Here is a 21,961-nt window from a genome sequence, read left to right as displayed (position 1 = left end):
GGGTGTAACCGAAAACCAGTTTGGGGAACCTTAATTGGCAACTACCTTCAGTCTATAAAAGAGGTTAGCTAGGTCAAAGGAAGGTAGAAATCAGAGAAAAGATGTCTTTGTGAATTTCATCTTCTCTGTGTATGTGTTTGGGGAAGGAGGAATCTTCACATCAATGTAAGTAAGAGAGGTTTAATGAAAATCACTTGAAGGGCTCAATCTGTGTCCCCAAGAGACTGAGGGACCTCGTGGACCCATGCTTAGGAAGGTCAGAACCAAAAGGTACATGGCTGTTCTCATGTGACTACTCAGACTGGTCATAAAGAAAAGATGGCTGCAGGGCAAGTGGCCTGTATTCCCAGAATTTGTGGGAAGAATGCACAAGTGTTTCCTGCACTCCCAATCTGGCTGTCATGAAAGAGAATGCCAATCTAACGTCATCTTAAAGGGACTTGCCCTGGATTTCCCTGGCAGTCCAGTGGTTAAGACTCTGCACTTCCACTGCAGGGGGCGCGGGTTCGATCCCTGGTTGGGGGACTAAGATCCTGCATGCCGCACGGCATGGCCAAAAAAATTAAAAAGGGCCTTGCCCATGTGGGCCACCCAGAGGTACAATGGAGCTCTACAAAGATAGTCCAGCTACCAAGAGGCAGCGGTGAAGCCAAGCACTGCCAGCAGGAAAAAGTATCATATCTATCAAGGAAGTCCGGGTGAGAGATGGCTGGCAGGCAAGGAGGGACTCTGAAGAACTCCAAGAACCCCAGGGGTGAGATGCACAGTAAACACACACCAAAACTTGAAGAAACTGGGATTGGTGCACTAGGGACCCTAACCTCTTCCTCTCCCTTTGACCCATGAGGGGTCAGAATGTGGGAACAGTGGAGTCAATAGTGAAAAATTCAGCCACACCCCATTTCCTTCGCGTACTTTCAATCCAAAGAGACCTGGGCTGGAGCAGGGAAGAAGCTTTAATCTCTATCAGTAACAGAGTTTTGATCAGTATTTAGGACTAAACTTAATTACTGAAATGACACTGTTTTTATGCCTAGAATTAGCTGGACAACTTTATTATTTGAGAAATACCAAAAAAAATCTAATTTCATCCAAAGAACATAAGAAAAAGTAGACCCACATAGCTGGTGTGAGGGGGCCAGCTAGGAAGGACAAAGCTGTCTCCAGGATGCACCCCTCAAATGCAGCTGACTCAGCAAAAAGGTGACACGAGATTAACCCCTCTCATGAAATACAGTGGGATGATGATGATAATACTATTACTTGCACTCACTAAATGATTACCAAATTAGGTTATTTTTACCTACATCTTGGAAAAAATACTTCTTGACAACTACTATGAGGGACTTCCCTGGCAGTCCAGTGGTTAAGACTCTGCACTTCCACTGCAGGGGGTGTGGGTTCAATTCCTGGTAGGGAAACTAAGATCCCGCATGCCACACAGTGCAGCCAAAAAAATAAATAAATAGATAAAAAACACTGTGAGAGTAAGTGGCCTCTGACTCATAACACGTTTGTGTGAACTAGATCTGTGGGAACCGTGTGTCTAGCCCTTTAAGCTCTCAGCTGCTTCTGGAAGAGAAAAGAGAAGATGTGAATGATTCCCATTAGAGGGCTTCCCTGTTGAATTATTCAAACACCAGGCAAAGGCAGCGCAGACAATTCATCACACTGCCACGTGTTCCAGAGGCCCAAAAGTCTCTATTTACGAATTAAAACACAGGCGATGTTCTCTTTATACCCACCCTGTGTCCCCAGCCCACTCGCATCTTAGTGTTGGAATTGACTCTCCATCCATTCTTTTTCCCATAACCAGTTAACTGCCATGATTAATATGCTTGTGATAGCACGAATCAGGATGGGAACAAAAGCTACGACAGGGCATATGCAGCGCCCCAGGTAAGATTTCTTCAGAGCTGATCAACTAAGAGGCTCTAAATTATTTGGCAATTAAGCCATCCTTTGACTCCCATATAACTGTGGCATCATCCGTTTGCTACTTGCAGAAAATCAGAAACAACAGTATACCTGCATACTTTTGACTTTATGTGCATGTTTCGACATTAAACGCATTCCATTTCAAGCAGCACAATGGTCCAATGACCTATAACGTACATTGAAACACAGATGTGGGCAAGGTGCTAACAGGATACTTGGGTGGCCCTGTCCTTCCGCATTCAAGCAACTGGCTTGCTGGCTTACCTAGCTGCATGGGTGCCAGGTTAATGGGCTTCGTCCTTTGTTGCTCCTTCCACCTCTTCAGGTCCTCCAGCTCTTTTGCAGCCACTAAGCCAGGTGAGAAATATCAACTCATCAATTATTAGAGCATGAAAAGGGAAATGCTCCCTTGAAAGCATAACAAACCACCATCAGATGGACAATTAACTACATGCAAGCATGAGTGGACGAGATATCCAGGAAAGGAAGATACCACCCACCCAGTCCTAACCCCTTGGAGTCACCCTAAGGCACTTTCTCTCCAAGAGTCTGCACAGAAGGTTCAAATTTGAAAACAGGGGCTTCCCTGGTGGCGCAGGGGTTAAGAATCCACCTGCCAATGCAGGGGACATGGGTTCAAGCCCTGGTCCGGGAAGATCCCACGTGCCACGGAGCAACTAAGCCCGTGCGCCACAACTACTGAAGCCCATGCACCTAGAGCCCTTGCGCCTAGAGCCCGTGCTCCGCAACAAGAGAAGCCACTGAAACGAGAAGCCCGCACACCACAACGAAGAGTAGCCCCCGCTCGTAGCCCCCGCTCACCGCAACTAAAGAATGTCTGCGCGCAGCAACAAAGACCCAACGTAGCCAAAAATAAATAAATTTTTTTTAAAAATTGAAAACAACCTGAACTCCTACTAAATAAAGAAGTTGTTTTTCCTCCCACTCTGGCATTTTTCAAACCCTATATCATTTAATGTTAAAAGTTTCCTATAGAGTGTGTGCAAAACATTCATGTGTCAATAAGAACTTTTCACACACAGTAAACACAAATCCCCATAAAATTCTAATGCCCGTATTCACTTTATTTTAAATATTCCCCAAGCTTAATGTAACCATGAGGAACGAGGCCTCTCAGATTCCTGGCACTTGGAACCACTAGGCTGAGCCTACTCCATGTAGAGCAGTGCTCATTCCCCAAATATACGCTGACTGGCAGCAGGGGGCGCCAGAGATACTAGTTCTGTTCTTCCAATGTATGCCCGAATCTCATTAGAAGTGATTATTTCAAACGTCCATTTATAATATTTTTTAATTATTAGAGAGAAAAAAACTTTCTGAAACATCTCAAAAATCCAGACTGCACTGAGGCTTAAATTCCTGTTAGCTATTTAAATCAAAAACTTGTAAAATGCCAGAATCTTTGGGATTCCGTTGGTCACCTGCAGGCAGTGCCCACAGTCACTGTGTTAGCATAGCTGTGACTGTCATACTCTGCACAGACTCCGATGGACCACCCAGGGGCCTACCTGTCCAGTGGAGACCTTTATAGAGCTGTTTTCCCGCTGTGCCCTTATGTCCATTGGTCATTACAAAATTAAATTTCCTATTAAGATCAAGATAGAAGAGCACAGAATCTCAGTGCTAGCCCTACAGTTGCCTTGAACAAGCCTCAGAACTTCTTTGTGAATTAAATGAACTTTAGTTCTCCTTCCAACTCTAAGGTATAATACTGTAACTTTAAAGGGCAGCCTTTATTTTACTGTATAACTTCAGTTAAGCATGCTATATGCCCACTAGGTACAAGGAGCACAAAAACAAGTAAGATGTAGCCCCTGCCCTCAGAGAGCTTATAATCTAAAGAAGGAAAGTGAAGTCACGAATAAAAACAGCTGAGGGTAGACTCTGATAGTTACAAAATTATGGGAACACAGAGACTGAAAAAAAAATTCCATTAAGAAGGAATGGGACAGGGACTTCCCTGGTGGTGCAGCGGTTAAGAATCCGCCTGCCAATGCAAGGGACACGGGTTCGAGCCCTGGTCCAGGAAGATCCCATATGCTGTGGAGTAACTAAGCCCATGCGCCACAACTACTGAGCCTGAGCTCTAGAGACCGTGAGCCACAACTATTAAGCCCATGTGCCACAACTACTGAAGCCCACACCTAGAGCCCGTGCTCTGCAACAAGAGAAGCCACCCAATGAGAAGCCCAGGAACCGCAACAAAGAGTAGCCCCAGCTCACCGCAAGTAGAGAAAGCCCACGCACAGCAAGAAAGACCCAACGCAGCCAAAAATAAAAATTTATAAAAAAGGAATGGGACAGGTCTAGAAAGAGACAGATTATTTTATAATCTATTTCATATATGACTTGTCTGTTTCAAAAGTGTTCCAAGTCCTGTAAGGACATCTGCAGTGAGCCGAATTTTACAGGAACTTGATAGGTGTGAAACTGTTTAAGCCCAACAGAACCTCAGATTTATAACCATGCAATGAGCTCTGCTATTAACACAGAGAAACAAATTTAGAAGCACTAAAATAGAATAATTTTAAAAGGTATAATTAAAACTGCCAAAGTTGGGCTTCCCTGGTGGCACAGTGCTTAAGAATCCACCTGCCAATGCAGGGGACACGGGTTCGAGCCCTGGTCTGGGAAGATCCCACATGCTGGGGAGCAACTAAGCCCATGAGCCACAACTACTGAAGCCGGCGTGCCTAGAGCCCATGCTCCGTGACAAGAGAAGCCACCGTAGTGAGAAACCCGCACACCGCAACGAAGCGTAACCCCTGCTCGCCGCAACTAGAGAAAGCCCACGTGCAGCAATGAAGACCCAACACAGCCAAAAATAAATTTTTTAAAAAATTATGAATAAAGTAACAAAAACTGTAGTTTAAAAACAAAAAGAAAAATGAGAAGTATTTTGAATGGTAAATAATATACATACTCCGTTGCATCTCATTTCTTCGTTTTTCATTTGGTGCTATCAAGGTATATGCACCTGTGCTAGAATGAAGAGAAAAAAAATGGATTGTCACGAGAAATTATTAATGCATATAAAGCACCATACATTCTTGCTGATAATATACTGTATTTATGATCATCACCATCAAATAGGTACTAGGAAAGATAATATTCCTTTTAAGACCCAGGTGTGTTCTCCAGGAGCTTACAATCTATCTGGTAAACTAAAACAAGTGCACACGGCCACATATGGAAATATAAAGCAGTTGATGGAGAATGACAAGTGACTTCTTCAGGGTCAGCTCTTGGTAAACTGTCTTTGTAGGGATCCTCTGTGCCTCCAGGTGGCGCTCATGGGCACATCCCTTTGAGATGACTGGCATTCTCTTCCATGTCACCCACTACAGGAGTACAGGAAACACTCACACATTTTTGGCTACCACACACTGGGCGTAGGGGGCCATCTGCAATGCAGCCACCTCCTCCTGATGACCCATCTGAGTGGCCACATGGCCAAAGTCTTGTGTTTTGGGGCTTTGACTTCTAGGCAGGGGTCCGCTGGGCCCCTCATTCTCCTGGGGACACAGGTCGAGCATAATCAGGAGTTCAGAGGAGTCACTTCAATTCTCTGGGGGGGGGGAGGAGTGGGGACCAGGGAAGACTTCACTGAAGCAAAAATATTCACCACTAAGGTGCAAGAAGTTGTTACAATATCGTGAGCTTTTGAGGGCAGAAACGGTGCTTGAGGGATCCATATAGGCCCAGCCCCTGGCACAAAGTAGCTGCTTGATGAATGTGGGCTGAATTGAAATGAAATGATGCCAGAGACCCAGTCCATGAGTCTGTGCTGGGGGGTGGCTCTTTGTGATGATACATGTAGTCGCACAGAGGTATGAATACTTCATAGAGCAGAAATATAAGCACAGCAAGACTGCAGCGTACATGTAGGTACAGTGTGAGGGGAAATGTTACGGATAAATACAATCAGCTTATAAGTGTAGGTCTTTTTTAAAAAAATCCCAGATACTCTTAGAAGACTTTGTCCAACACGGAACATACAGTTTCAAAGGACAAATTAGCAAAGATTGAACAGTAGAGGCCAAAAGCGCTGATTAACAGAAGCCATTTCTTCCTTATCTCATTTTCCTAGCAGTAAGCCTTCAGCCAGCTTCAAACTGGGCTTTAATTTTCACGTTGTACATGGGAGGTGTGCAACCACCTCTGCATGCAAACAGGGCTGCTGGATGCCCAATTACCTAACGTATATCAGCAGACGCTGCATGTGTAGCCTAGCATGCGTACAATGGGATGAATACAAAATTAGGAGGCTGCCGCTGGAAATTAATCCCCTGTCCATTGCATATTCTTTGTTCACCCTCAGAAAGATTTTTCACTCCTCAATTGTCCACACTTTATAGAAGCTTAGGAGCTGCAGTTCTGTGGGTAGTACCTGCAAACTTGAGTATGATGCAATAGTGAGCCATTCTTCAGAGCCTTAAAGATGAAACGAGACACTGGATTTAAATGCCAACCATGAAATGACTGCAGAATCATCAATGTCCATTAACATTGTGGTACGGAGCTTCTTACCGTACCAGGGATTTGACTACACTGCAAATCAGTAGTTCTTAAACTTTAGCATGCATCAGAATCACTTGGAGGGCTTGTAAAATGTTGAGTTTCTGATTCAGTAGGTATGGGACGGGGGGCGTCTATAACTTGCATTTTTAACAGTTCCCAGATGATGATGATACTCTTGATCTGGGGACCACACTTTGAGAACCAGTGCTGTAGATCAATCAAGCTGTCTTCAAACATTTGGACTAAAAGGGAATTGAGGGATTAATAAATCATTGATAAAGACACAGACGTTAAATCATATGCCAAAGATCATGAGGTTAATTAAGCAATAGCACTGAGACTCAAACCAAGCACTTTTGACTTAGACCAGGTGGGTGTCTGGAGCTAAGTATTCAGCTCAATGTAGAAAACATAAAATATGACTGTCCTTAACTTCGGCCTCTTGATAGACTTCCAAACAAAGTAAATCTACTTAGCCAAGCACCCATTATGGACTTGTTATGTTAGGGGCTTATAAGGCATGAGGGGAGATACAAAAAAACAGACACTAACCCCTTTAACAGAGCTTACACTTTAATTAGGAACAATTCATAAAACCACCAGAGCAGACCACAAGGATATTCAAACAAGCCTCAAAGTGGGATGATGGAAGTAGTCAGAGATGCAAGGTGGAGGGGAGTCAGTGAGACCCCAGAGGAGTAGAAAATTTCAGAGAATAGCAAGTTGAGGCTTAAAGGATAGGATCTCAAGTGGCAAAAAGGGTTTCTGTGCTAGCACTTTGCTAAGAGAAACTTCATAGAGAATTTTCCAAGTTCCATGAATCTCTCTTACAAAAATATCAGGAAAGGTTTGAAAAGAAAAAACAGTTTGTAAAAGATTTTATTCTGCAATATCTAATCTGATTAAGTGTGACAATATCACACTAGAATCTTTCGTTTTAGGAATAGTTCTGTGGTCAATCTATGGCCAACATGTGTAGCCGACAAGTACCCAGACAATACAGGGCCGTGAAAAAAGGGGGAGAATTATCTAGCCTTGAAATCAAAGGCTTTTAATCGAAAACATTTAAACATAACCCCAGGCTCAAGGACAGTGGTCCCGGTAAGAAATGTTCTATGTTAGAGAATTCCTTAGCAACCTTCTTAGCAATATTTTATTGGCTGAAAATGTCAAATCTGAAATATAATATTCAGAAGAAAGCATTGCCAAACAATGGAGCCTCTATTCCTCTTCCTTCCTATAGGAAGAGGAGCTTAAGTCTCAGCATCGGCTTTTTATTTTTTAATATCCTGTGGCAGCGCATAACTCCTGGGTAGATACAAATATTCATCCCTTCTCTCTTAGCTTTCCCTTGACATGAATAACAAGTATAACTTATTCATGCTTTCAGCCAAGTAGTTTCCACCCACAGCAAGGGCCTCTGCTGTTTTAACCTCCATGTCATTCCTTTCAACAGCCTGACTCTCTTTTTTTTTCTTTTTTTTTTACGGTACGCGGGCCTCTCACCGTTGTGGCCTCTCCCGTTGCGGAGCACAGGCTCCGGACGCGCAGGTTCAGCGGCCGTGGCTCACAGGCCCAGCCGCTCCGCGGCATGTGGGTTCCTCCCGGACCGGGGCACAAACCCGTGTCCCCTGCATCGGCAGGCGGACTCTCAACCACTGCGCCACCAGGGAAGCCCCCAGCCTGACTCTCAAAGCTACTGATGGAGACAAGCCCAACCTACCTGTATTTAGTATTCTGGTCATTTCCTGATTAAGCAACATGCAAGCCACTGAAATAAATGTATATCTTTGAAAATGAGTTTCCTTAATTACCTCATGGAAATTTAATGAAATATCTCCATTTGTAAGATTATTTTCACTTTCCAACAGCACACATCCATGAGATACACTAAGGGAGAACGTATAAAGAACGGCGTAAGATGGAGAAGTGTTTTTCTGTACCATATATTTCTTAAATACATATTTAAGAAATCTCTTCCTTGTGACGTCTCTCCTGAGCTACACAACTGCCTCTCCGTGCACATTCTTGTGCATTTTTATAAGGTCTCATCAATAAGCACTCTATGAAAAAAATGGTATGTTGGAGTCATGAAAAATATCTTGGCTGGCTGAAAGTATTACATAAATACATCCTGGTGTGTACAAACTGCAGCAGATGTAATTTAAATTTCTAATTAGGAACAACACTGGTTTGAGTAAAAAAGAAATGCACTCAAGAGCAAAAATTCAGAAAGAGACAAACATCAGTGACAAACATCATTTCAAGCAGAATAGTAGACACATAAAGTCTACTGTCCTACAAAAGATTGGTTTGAGGTTTTCATAGTTCAAGAAAATCTTATCCTTGGGTGAAATTGAAACAAAGGAAAATTTCTGGTTAATCAAAGGCACTGGATAGAGATTTAGATTCTAGATGTGTTTTTCTATATATCTTTTTAATACCGTCTTCAACATAGGACTCTGAAGCTTACTGTTTTTAACCAACATGAATCAAACCTTATGAGGCATTCAGGTTTGCAAAACTTCTTTTACAAACAGACCGTATTCCTAAGAAAAAAAATACCAAGATCAGACTGAGTAAATCATCCTTGTCCCCTAAGCCCGTCACACCAGCCCTGATCCTGCATTCCACATCTCTGGTGTGGAAGGACTAATGAATTCTCTTTGGTCTCAGAGCCTGCAGAGCCCCAGACATAGTCTGCACACCCAAGAGACGGATGTGAAGCTGGTTAGTTCTGTAACTCACAGCTTCTGTTGGAGGGTGGAATAGGTGCCCAGAGGGCTAAACAGACACCCAGAAGGAAAAGATAAACAAGAGACCACCAGGTCATCAGGGCCTTTGTTCATAGGATACCTTTATGGGAAGTAGAAAGAGGTACACACACACACACACACACACACACACACACACACACACACACACACACACACACACACACACACACACACACACACACACACACATCCATCCCAGGATCCTCACATAGGCCCATGGCTCAGTGAGAGGTGGTAAATTTATGCAAATTAGAAAAAAGTGCCCCTTCTGCCAGGTGGAGGTAACCCCACACTAAGGCAAATGATTTCGTATGTATTTCAGCTTCAAATTACCACCTTAGCCAGGCAAGTCTGTATAGTTACTAACTGACACAATCACACAGGATAGACCTGAAAGATGTTGTGCTTCTTCACTTGAAACACATACATGTAAATGATAAAAAGCTATGAAAAAAGAAGCAAGAGCGCTTCCCTGGTGGTGCAGTGGTTAAGAATCTGCCTCCCAGTGCAGGGGACACGGGTTCGAGCCCTGGTCCAGGAAGATCCCACATGCCGCGGAGCAACTAAGCCTGTGTGCCACGACTACTAAGCCTGCGCTCTAGAGCCCAAGAACCACAACTACTGAGCCCGCGTGCCAAAACTAGTGAAGCCCCAGCGCCCAAAGCCCGTGCTCTGCAACAAGACAAGCCACCGCAAAGAGAAGCCTGTGCACTGCAACAAAGAGTAGCCCCTGCTCACCACAACTAGAGAAAGCCTGTGCACAGAAACGAAGACCCCACGCAGCCAAAAATAAATTAATTAAAAATAAATACTGTATATGTGTTAATCTCAATCTCATTAAATAAACAAATAAATAAAAATAAGTTCATCTATTAAAAAAAAGCAAGAAAGATTCACTCTAAAGATACAAAGAATATATATGAAATATAATAAAGGAGAGACTCACCATCTTTATGAGGGCAAAAACCAGTGATGCAAGTAGAGATGGGGACCAATTGGTAAGTATACTTGCAAAATGTATTAAATTGTTTCCTCAGTAAAAGTAACTACAAGGAATTCATATTTTCAGAACATAGAGATGTCAGGTCTGGGATGTGATTTGAACCTACTTGCAAGCTAAAGTTAGCCTAATAGTTAGGCTGTTACTATTTCATGGATGCTGGTAGACTTTATTATTCATGGCATGGCCTCAGCATATTTATGTCTGTCCTCTCTGGCTCCAAGTCAACATGACGGATGCTGCACACACAGTGTGTTTGCACTGCAGCTGAGGAACACTGAATCGTGGAATCCACCATTTTTACAGCAGATAGTAAGCAAGCCTGGTCTTTGTTCTGGGGAGAATGTACCTCATCTCTCAAGGTTCCCAGCTACACAACAACCCTAAGAAATAGTCCAGGTTAGAGTAGTCAGGTATGCAATCTTGGCATACCCAGCAAGACATCTAGAGTGCAAGAGGCCCAAGGAGGACTATCTTTTCCAACAAAAGAATATTTAAGAATGGCTTAGTGAAAAGAAAATTGGCATTTGCATGAAAACACTTATCAAATTGTTATACATTGTCTATTATTATTATTCCTCTTATTATTATTGTTATCATTAGGCTAAGCTCTGAATATGTCCACATGTCTTAAGCACTGCTCCTCAAGGCAATCTGTAACTTAAAGGAGAAAACTAGAAATGCAAGACAAGGTATTTATATCTAAATATCTGCATAGAATATTTAAAAATGAAATTCATCCTGATTTTGAAATAAACATATGCTCACATAAGAAAATGCAGAAAATTATCTTTAAAACATTTAAAAGTCACTCATAACCCCACTCCTCAGAGATCTCAATTACAGTGTTATTTGGGTGAATTTCAGTTCAATCTATATTCTGTACATATTTCACAGTTGCAATCATATATAAAGTCCAATTTTATATGCTGCTTTCACTTATAAGTGGTTTTCCCAATTATGCACGTAACAAGCTTAATATTAAATGGCTACATAATATTTCACAACATCAATGCACCATTAATATAACCACTCACTTAACCATTTCAGTTGTTTCAATTGTTCACTATTATAAACAATCCTGCAGGATGTGCAAAGCATAAAACAAAGATTGCACAGAACATTATCCAGAAGAAAACCCGTAATAGTCCTCTAAAATCAATACTCTGAACAGGAATGTGGACTACATTTAAAATTTTCTTCCGGAGATATCCCATTTGCACTTCCAAAGTTCCAGTGACAGTTTGATCATATGATTAATTTCTGCTCTTATGCCTGACTCTCCTCAATTCCTAAACCAGAATAGATGCTGGCCTACCTAACCATTCATTCTCACCACCTCCTTACTAAAAGCACTCCTATATTATTCAGGTTAACAATGTGCTCCATTAAGACTATAGTCCCCAACCTTCTTTATAGCCAAATATGACTGTGTGATTAAGTTTGGCAAATTGAGATATAAGGGGAAGCCATTGAGAAGGATTTCTAGGAAATCTCCATTAAATGAAGACAGACAGATGGACAGGAAAAGCTTTTTGGTTGCCCTGCCCCCTTCCTGGAAGGTTGAAGTGTAAGCTGGTGCTCAAGCAACCATCTTGGTCAGTGAGGCAACTTGAATATGTAAGACATATATCAGAAACAGCAGAGCAGAAAGAAGCAATCTGTAAGACTACCACACGAGTGGTAATCTATTGCCAAAGTGCCCTGCTTTGAACCCTAATTCTGTTACTTCCTAACTATAACTTTGAGCAAATTAGTTTTTCCATTCTTTCACCTGTAAAATGGGGATAACAGATATCTCTTAGAGTATGAAGTGCTTAGAACAAGGCTAGGAAATAACAAATGTTCTATTATGATTGCCTATTATTTGTACTATATCATCCCCAGACTACCTACCTTCAGACTTACTTTATAGGAGAGAAACAAAGCCGTCTATGCTTAAGACACCTATTTGGAGATATCTATTTTATTATAATAATTATATATAACATATTATGTATAAGACACTTATTATTATTGTCACCTTCTATTGGCGGTAGAAATTGAAGGGCATAATGGCTCTAAGTCTTTCTACTTGGATTAAAAGTCAAAAAGAACAACTTACACTTTAAAGATAAAGAGGTCCTTATACCAAACAGCTTGAAGTGTTTATTTCTAAGGATCTGAATTGCAGGGGACTTTTCCTTTCTGTATTAGTTTTGTAATGTTTAGTTTTTTGGGGTTTTTGGGGGTTTTGGCCACGCCGCATGGTTTGTGGGATCCTAGTTCCCCGACCAGGAATTCAACCTGGGCTACGGCAGTGTAAGTGCTCAGTCCTAACCACTGGACCACCAGGGAATTCCCAATGTCATGTTTAGATTTTTATAACAAGCAGATATGACTTTACCTTTATAATCATGAAAAAATATTCCAAGGAGTATTAAATGAGAAAATATTTAAAATAAAGACTTCTTAAATCAGGGGTTCAGCTTTTCTTACAGGACTAGGTAGCACAGGATTTCTGCTCTCACTGGTCCCCTAGCAGAACAAACACTGGGCAATACCAGCCCTTGAGTTTTAAGGATGGGAAATGTCTTGAGTTTTTCTACAGGACTTTAATAAATTGCCTTTTAAGTGTTCATGGTGGGGGGGGTGAATTACAAACATTACAGAACAAAGGAACCATCATTGGCTGATTCTCTGATATAGAAGACCCTTCAAATGCAGTCTTCTCCCTTTGATGATTTTTTTCCTGTTAAGGTTTTGTTTCAGATTCAAATACATTCTGAATAGATGCAATTAATCTCAACAACAGTATAACCTTACAGCACTCTACTGACTTTGAAGTAAGTAACCTTAATGTGTAATTGAACTAAGTTTCTTTTTTCTCATTTCTGCTATGCTTCTAAACGATTATTATAGGTATTATGTGTTTTCAAGCTTTCATCATCCTGTTGATTTATTGCTTCACTGTTTCAGCTGTCAGACTTTTTGAGAAATGCCCACTCATTTTTGATATTGTATTTGAACAAAAATGATTGCTCCCCAAGACTTAGCAGAATTCAAATGCATACCACATTAAGGAGTGGAATCTAGTGCAGAAAAGTTGGAAATTCATCCTAAACAGGACCATAATTTCTCCCCTCCTGTATAAACAGGAAGGTAAATTTGACCTAATCAAACCAAAATGTCTTTTCTTTCCATCCATTCCAACAATCTCTTCTGCCATGCAAAGAACAATGCTTTGCTTTTCACACTGTAGGTGGTAACCCACTAATGGGCCATGAAGTCAACTTAATGGGTTTATTTTTAATGAATAAGAATAGAAAATGTCGGGCTTCCCTGGTGGCACAGCGGTTGAGAGTCCGCCTGCCTTTGCAGGGGACACGGGTTCGTGCCCCAGGCCGGGAAGATCCCACATGCCACGGAGCGGCTGGGCCCGTGAGCCATGGCCGCTGAGCCTGCGCGTCCAGAGCCTATGCTCTGCAACGGGAGAGGCTACAACAGTGAGAGGCCCGCGTACCGCAAAAAAAAAAAAAAAAAAAAACAAAGAATAGAAAAAGTCAAAGTCCATCACATATAGTAAGGGTGAGAACTGTTTTCTGACATTTTTTCAGTTATATATAAACTCACATATGACCTAGACCCATACATGTACTAGGTCATGAATGTCAAATGCATTGCTAACTTTAGGCTACGGTCAGAAGTCTGAAAGATCTCTGGAAGGCAGTATGGGGTTTAGGTTGCTCAGAAACAGTGACAGTGAGAAAACTGTTCTAATGTAAGCCAACCAAGCTGTCATGAAGAAAAGCAGCAGAGAAAACAGGATCGCCCCAGAAACTTTGCTCCTACAAACTACTTCTCTATCCAAATCATTTTAAAACTGTAAATAAATGTCACATTGCTGATTCTATAGTACCACTCTCTTCAGTCTACAGGAATTCTATTTTCTTGATGTGAAAATAGGACCACTGATAGGAAATTCACGAGCTGCACTGTCACTCCCTCCTCCAGCCCCATCATGTTCAGGATCCAGACTTTGGTAGATAGACTCAGGTCTGAGGGCTGGTTCTGTGACTAAAAAAAAGCCATGAGACCTTAGGAAATCATACACTCTCTCAAGACTCAGTTTCTTCAACTATAATGGGGCATAGTGTTTACTGTGAAGAGAAAAATGAATTATATGATGCGTGTAGCACGCGGTTATAAGTTCAAGACATAAAAGTTCGAGGTACTGATTGTTATTTCGGTTTTAGTCCCTCGGAGTACCCAGTTTAACTATTCCAGGTCATAACTAATTTCCTTTCTGCTACCACAGTACTGCAGTGCTTTGTCACATTTCTTAATTCTAAAAGCAGTCAAACAGAGGCTTCCAAAGAGCGTGAGACCTAAAAGCAGTCAAATAAGGAAAGCTCTACTGATTAGTTTGGTAGTAGAATCTGCCCATAGAGACACCTACCCAGCTCACTGAGTCATAAAATTATCATTGAGTTAAACACTGTCTGTTGTTTTACAAACTTGCTGAATGCTTACGAGCCTTGCCTGGAGACTGAGTTAAATAGTTCCCTAATGAATAGCTATCTATATTCAGCCATCAGGAAGATTTCTCATTAGAATCAATCACAGATTTTTCTCTTCCTAGGTACCATTATTTCAGAGCACTAAAAGGAACTCAGGCGTTATTCAGTTCTCCATGTCCAAGGAGGGGTAATAGCCTGATGCTTTCATGCCATTTAACTACAGGCAAAAGCTTATTTTCTCACTGCCGTAAGAGGAGACAGAAGAGAAATCTGGGGCATTTGCAGTGAAGAAAAAATAGGGATAGCAGTTCCTGTAGGCTCTCGTAAGTTTGTAAAAACTTGCGCTTCATTTAAGACTATTTTATGTGGCTAGTTCAGATTCAAGTGAGCTGAGTCAAGAATGACTTAAGAAGTTTTTGATGGTCTGTCTTGGGTATAAATTATACATCAGGATTAAGAGTATACTCAACAATGATTAAATAGTGATGTTTATAAAAATGGAACTAATGCTCTATAACTTAATGACTATGTTATCATTTTTCCCATCTTATATCTCATCTTACATTTATGAAATGTTTAATACTAAAATAACATAGTAGGGCTTCCCTGGTGGCCCGGTGGCTGAGAGTCCGCCTGCCGATGCAGGGGACACGGGTTCGTGCCCCAGTCCGGGAAGATCCCACATGCCGCGGAGTGGCTGGGCCCGTGAGCCATGGCCGCTGAGCCTGCGCGTCCGGAGCCTGTGCGCAGCAACGGGAGAGGCCACAACAGTGAGAGGCGCGCGTACCGCAAAAAATAATAATAATAATAACACAGTGTTCTTTAAGAGAGAAAAATCAGGAATCGGCCATTAATAAGTGGGCTTACCAAGCCATTCTTTTTAAATACATTTTTTTTAATTTTATTTATTTATTTATGGCTGTGTTGGGTCTTCGTTTCTGTGCGAGGGCTTTCTCTAGTTGTGGCAAGCGGGGGCCACTCTTCATCGCGGTGCGCAGGGCTCTCACTATCGCAGCCTCTCTTGTTGAGGAGCACAGGCTCCAGACGCGCAGGCTCAGTAATTGTGGCTCACGGGCCCAGTTGCTCTGCGGCATGTGGGATCCTCCCAGACCAGGGCTCGAACCCGTGTCCCCTGCACTGGGAGGCAGATTCTCAACCACTGCGCCACCAGGGAAGCCCCCAAGTCATTCTTTATTCTCCCTTCACTCTCCCTTGAGAGTTTGAGGATGAAGGGGAAAAAAATGTATCAGTTACCAGGGTCAATTTCTTCCCTGGAGCACAACAAACTGGGCAAAGTATTGAAGTTAGAGGAAGGAAACTAGGGAATGTCCCCTGAGCCCCAAGGGACGAAATAAGGAAAAGGAGTGGATTTCCCCAGGACATATAGCATTCCCAACAGCCATGGTGTCTAAGCTGCTGTTGTCAGGGGTATGGTGTATCTTAAAGGCTGTGTCAATTCGGGTCCTCCGAGGAGTAGACATCAAGATGAGATTACACAAGCAGGAGATTTACTGGGAGGAAGGCTTGTGAAGGATAAAAGGTGAGCAAGCAGCAGTAGGCAGGGAAAGCCTTAAGAACATGAGTAGGTCTGACACCTGTGAAGGGAGAGAGGGAGGACTGAGTAGGAAGAGCCTCAGACTGGTATACGGTTCTGAGAAAATCTTGGATAGGTCAGTGGGGCGTCTTCTGGCAAAAGCTGCCCCATAAAGGAGTCCCACCTGGAATGCTCAGACACTGGTGGGAAGAGTGCAGAATAAGAGTGCTCTCAGAGCAGAGGGTACAATGGATTCAAAAGGATGGCAACTAGAGCTGTCAGTTGACTGTGCTCCCCACAGTAGAGTCTTTTGAAGATCTGAATAGCAAGCTTCCCTGGCTGCCATAGAGGCTATTTAAACTACCGTGGTATAATAAAGTCTAAGTATTCAATCATTGTCCCTGGTTCCTGGCTCAGAGCTCCTTAAAATCCTCGGAATTCTAAGTTATAAGAATGTCAGGACTTCCCTGGTGGCGCAGTGGTTAGGAATCCACCTGCCAATGCAGGGGACATGGGTTTGATCCCTGGTTCCGGAAGATGCCACATGCCACGGAGCAACTACGCCCGTGAGCCACAACTACTGAGCCTGTGTGCCACAACTACTGAAGCCCCCGTGCCTAGAGCCCATGCTCCCTCAACAAGAGAAGCCACCACAATGAGAAGCCCACACACCACAACGAAGAGTAGCCCCCACTCACCGCAACTAGAGAAAGCCCGCGTGCAGCAACGAAGACCCAACACAGCCAATAAAAAAGAATGTCAATTATATGCTAAAGAGATGATTCCTGGTGGGGGCCCTAGATAGCTTCGGGATGGGAGCTGTTTGCCATAAAAAACAACCACGTGATTAGAGGGTTAGAACTTTCAGGTCCACCTCTCCCCCAGCTCTGGGAAGGGGAGAGGGGCTGGAGATTGAGTTCAATCACCAAGGGCCAACAATTTAATCAATTATGCCTATGTGATGAAGCCTAAATAAAAATCCTCAAACAATGAGGTTTGGGGAGCTTCCAAATTAGTGAAGACATCCAGGTGCTAGGAGGGTGACCCACCCAAAAAGGGTATGGAAACTCTGTGCAACCCCCCTCCCCACATCTTCCATTTGGCTGTTCCAGGGCTGTATCCTTTATAATAAAACTGTAACTGTAAGTATAGTGGTTGCCATGAGTTCTGGGAGTCATTCTAGTGAATTATCAAACCTGGGCACGGGGGGAGGTCATGGGAACCCCCAAATTTGTAGTCAGAGATGTGGGTAGCCTGGGGCCCCCCTTGTGGCTTACTCCTAAAGTGGGAGCAGGCTTGTGGGACTGAGCCCTTAACTTGTGGCATCTGCAGCAGCTGTGAGTAGTGTCAGAAAGGAATTGAATTATAGATAATTGGTGTTGCAACAACGTATTTGTCAGAAAAAAACAAAACAAAAACCCAAAAAACCCACAACTCCTAATTCTCCTATAGATCACAGTTCAAACATCACCTCTTGGGAACACTTTTCCTGCTCCCCAGACTAGCTCAGGCCCTGGCTTTCCTTCACAGTGCATATAAAGAGTTACTCATGTAATTATCTGATAACTGTCTGCCCCATCAATTAGACTATAAGCTACACAAGGGCTTGTCTTTGGTTGAGTAGTTATTTTTTCCTGTATTTCTAATTAAATATCCAGAGCTAGAAACCCTCTCTTTTTATAGGGTTGTTGTGAAGATTCAAAGAGTTAACATATGTATGGGGCTTCCCTGGTGGCACAGTGGTTAAGAATCCACCTGCCAGAGCAGAGGACACAGGTTCGAGCCCTGGTCCGGGAAGATCCCACATGCCTCAGAGCAACTAAGCCCATGCGCCACAACTACTGAGCCTGCGCTCTAGAGCCCGCGAGCCACAACTACTGAGCCCACGTGCTGCAACTACTGAAGCCCACGTGCCTAGAGTCCGTGCTCCGCAACAAGAGAAGCCACCGCAATGAGAAGCCCGTGCACCACAACAAAGAGCAGCCCCCGCTCACCGCAACTAGAGAAAGCCCGCACACAGCAACAGACCCAATGCAGCCAAAAATAAATAATAAATAATTTTTTTTAAAAAAAGAGTTAACATATGCAATGCACTTTCACAAACATAAGTTAAATACATAAGTGCTTGCCGTTATTATTGCTAATCTTTAAGTCTCTACAGTTTTTGCTATAAAGTTGGCCACAAATATGTTAAGGTAAACTGAGTTTGTATACAAATTATGTTAAAGTTAACTGTATAGTGAAATTCCACATTATGGGTTCATTTTCAGAATATCTTTATATATCCTTCAAACAGCATCAAGATAGAGGACCACCTTTAGGTACGGTTATAGACAAGTATCTGAACAAAGTGAACCTTGCCTGTATTGCTATCATAGGCAAGAGCCTTTTGCCCAGAATTGGGTAAAATGAGGTAAAATTCCCTTCCAGAAAAACCCATGCCTTAGTCTTATATTTATCTAGAGTTTGGGGGAAGGGTAAAGGATTACTTTGGATTAGAAGTTTGTGTGAACTTTTTTCTCTTTAAATCTGTATAAATAGCTTACAATATTTAAGATAAAATCACGAACTGAAAAGAATTAGGAAATCCAATATTTATTAGTAAACACTTTACTTAAATCCAAATATAGTTAAGGGCTCAGCCTTGCCTTAGATTCTATTAGAGGTCCTCAGGAATCATTCTAACAACTTGCCTTAAAGTCTCTCTCTATTTATATGTAAGTCAGCGTTTTAAATCAGTGTGTTTTTACAAGGCATAAACACTTCAGGGTGACAGCACAGTACTTGGTCAATAAACATTTGTTAAATGAATTCAAGGCTATCAGCACCCAACATTTACTGGATACTTGTTTTCTGCCAGGCATGAAATTGTTTTATGGATACACAGACACACACATACACAGACCCTGAGAGGTTGGTATTATCTCACTTCACCTAATGAGGACACTGAGACATAAAGTAGCTGAAGTTCAGAGAGTAAGTAATGGCAGAATCAGAACTTGAACCCAAGCCTGCCTGGCATCAAAGCTCCTCTTCCCACGTTGGGGCTTCCCTAATGAATAAGTGGAAGGATGCGCACAAAACAAGGTCAAAGTTCAACCCTTTAGCATATAAATAAGCTCATATTGAAAGTGAACAAGTGAAGTTTCACTATTAAGCACTTAACTCTATCCTTCCTTTTTCTTAATTTTCTATCAGAAAATGCTTCTAATTTCTCTCCAAGAAAATAAATCTTAACGGCACTTTTTGGTCAGTTTTACTGAGATGTTATTTGCCATTCAACAAGTTTCCTTGGTTTCCTGCTTCCATTAAAGGAGACAAGCAAGAATAAACAGCAGATTTAAGTGACTACTGGAGATGTAAGAAGAATTCAGAGTGGTCCAAACAGGATCTTACTTGTTATATACATAGAAGGAAATGTATCTTATAATGTTCTGCTTATTGCAACTGGTTCACATGAAAATAGTGAGTTCTGTGAAACACCACTGAACTCACCCATGTATTCTCTCATGGTCTACTGGCAAATTAGAAATCACAAAATGTAGTGAGGTCTTCAGATACTGAGGCCTGGAAAATTAATTAGAAAACTGCCCCTTTCTGAGCAATTTAGTCCAGCAAGATTCTGGGGTAATTTACAATTAATTTACAAATAAGAAAACAGACAGATGCAACTGCTAATGTTTATGAGATGTTATGAGCTTGCAATTAAATGATTATGTCTAAGTAGATCTTTAAAATAGAAAAAAAAGGCACATAGAGGGTATTCATCATCAACGTGAAACCATACATCCGTGACCTCTGTTACATCAAATGCTACAGCTTACAGAGCTATACTCAGAATTAAAGGACTTCCATTATGGCCAGATATCCCCCGCTTCTTCTTTGGGCCGCACCGCTCGGCTTGCAGTATCTTAGTTCCCCACCATGGATCAAACTTGAATCCGCCCTAGCAGTGAGCGCGCTGAGTCCTAACCACTGGACCGCTGGGGAATTCCGCTCCGCCCCGCCCCCCACCCCCATTCTGAGTAGGAAAGAAATGCAGCAATCTCTAATTGAAATCACCCACACCACCTAAGGGCAACCCAAAGCTGAATAATATTAAAAAGCCTGGTACTTATGAATTCTTTCAAAAGTTAAGGGATGAAAGAAAATCTGTTTATTGGGCATAAGGTTATATACTGTTCCTTAGAAACCAACGTTTGTGTTTCATGTAACTAGAAGTTGATGAAAATGAAACCATCTGGAAAGTTCCAGTTCACAGAAGCAGCACTTCAAAAGCAGTAATGTCTTTACAAACCCTACTGTTGGATTAAAGCATCTCATTCCATTGGTGGGAAAGGATCACTGACACTTTACATAATAAATGTTTCCAGGATAGTAACTGTGGTCCCTGAAGCAAAGACCAGGAATAAAGTTCCTGTTCCCATGTAGAGCACTTATCAACACCCGCGGCAAGAAACACTACACCCACTCACTTCCTCTCCGGCTCAGTCCTCTGGTCCTAAGGGGCTACTTTATCCGGGAGTTTTATTGGAATGCAGGCTTCTAGAGGCAGCATTTGCATTTCTACCCAATAACACATTCTCTCTTCACCCTTACCCTCCCAGCTGATGTGAAGATACTATTTAGGGCATCAGTTTTTTTAAGATAGGAAGGGAAGAAAATATTTTCATACTATTTAAGAGCATGAGTTCTGGAGATATCTGGAAAATTAGTAAGAAGCCTAGGCAGTTACTACACACCCAGTAGTAGCCTAGTCCTGTAGCCAGCCTTGAAGAATCAGGAAGGTAGTGTCCTCAAAAGGAACGCGGGCTCGGTCGGATGTTCAGTAAGGATCCCGGACCGGCACACACAGTTTATAAGGTAATTCATGTCTGCTATTGTTTAGACAAATGAGCCTGCATTTTCTTAGAGACCCTGTAATGGGGCCCCTGTGGTTCAAACTTAGGTGATCTGAGAAGAGCCTGGGCGCCTGTTTGGGGTCTGAGCTCCCGCCCCGCAGGACAGGTGGTTAAATACTTACAACCTCCGGCCCGCGTGCTCCGGGCTCTCCCGCGAAGGGCTCTCGGGAGCCTCCTCCAAACCCCGCCTGGGGCCCTGCGGCGGGCCCAGCTCCCCGCGCCACGCAGCGGGGTCCCGGGCCGGGCGGGAGGCGGCGGGGGCTCCGAACCCGGAGCCCTGCACCCCACTGCGGGTGTACATGGTCCACAGCCCGCGGGTCCCGGGCCGCCGCCGCTGCGGGAAGGATGAGGGCCGAGCTGAGACGCTTCGCGGGTCTCGAGATGCGATTTCGAAGAGCGGGAGCGGCGGGTTTAGCAGTTGAGTTTCGATTCCCGCTACCAGCGCGGGCTGCCCCGCCCCCCAGGACTTCCCCGACCTTGCTCCTCCCTGGCGCCCTCTGACCCGATCGCAGGTTACAGCGCCGGCCGCGCGCCCCGCCTGGGATGTTGAATGGAGCGCGCCTGGCCAGCTACAGGTGAGTTGGTTTGAGGTCTCACAGCCACCTTAAAGGGTGATAAAGTTATCTATGATCAATCACGGAGACCTCATGCAAGCAGGGAGTAGGGAGTAGCCTCCAGGTAACTGAAATCCTGAAAGACAACTTAGGACTATTTAACAGGTCACCCTAATTTGAGGTTTCTGCAGGATATTTGAGACGGTGAACAATATA

The 21,961-nt window shown here is 43.0% G+C and overlaps 1 protein-coding gene across 4 annotated transcripts in view; it reads right to left on the bottom strand.

The window, feature by feature from the left end:
* The window catches only part of EPSTI1 (epithelial stromal interaction 1), a 100,583-nt gene extending 78,980 nt beyond the window's left edge, over positions 1 to 21,603 (bottom strand). For all 4 annotated transcript variants that reach the window (XR_009536778.1, XR_009536779.1, XM_060129178.1 and 1 more), the window contains exons 1-3: positions 21,314 to 21,603; positions 4,883 to 4,941; positions 2,203 to 2,286 (exon numbers count right to left, since the gene is read on the bottom strand). Coding sequence is in view for 2 of the 4 variants with exons in the window: in XM_060129178.1 (XP_059985161.1) it covers positions 2,203 to 2,286; positions 4,883 to 4,941; positions 21,314 to 21,492 (322 nt within the window). In the remaining 2 variants the exon portion in view is untranslated. The remainder of the gene's footprint in view (positions 1 to 2,202; positions 2,287 to 4,882; positions 4,942 to 21,313) is intronic.
* Between the last annotated feature and the right edge of the window lie 358 nt (positions 21,604 to 21,961).

Source organism: Lagenorhynchus albirostris, chromosome 18 (genome assembly GCF_949774975.1).
Source record: "Lagenorhynchus albirostris chromosome 18, mLagAlb1.1, whole genome shotgun sequence".
Classification (NCBI taxonomy): domain Eukaryota; kingdom Metazoa; phylum Chordata; class Mammalia; order Artiodactyla; family Delphinidae; genus Lagenorhynchus; species Lagenorhynchus albirostris.
This window is presented reverse-complemented; position numbering and strand designations above follow the sequence as displayed.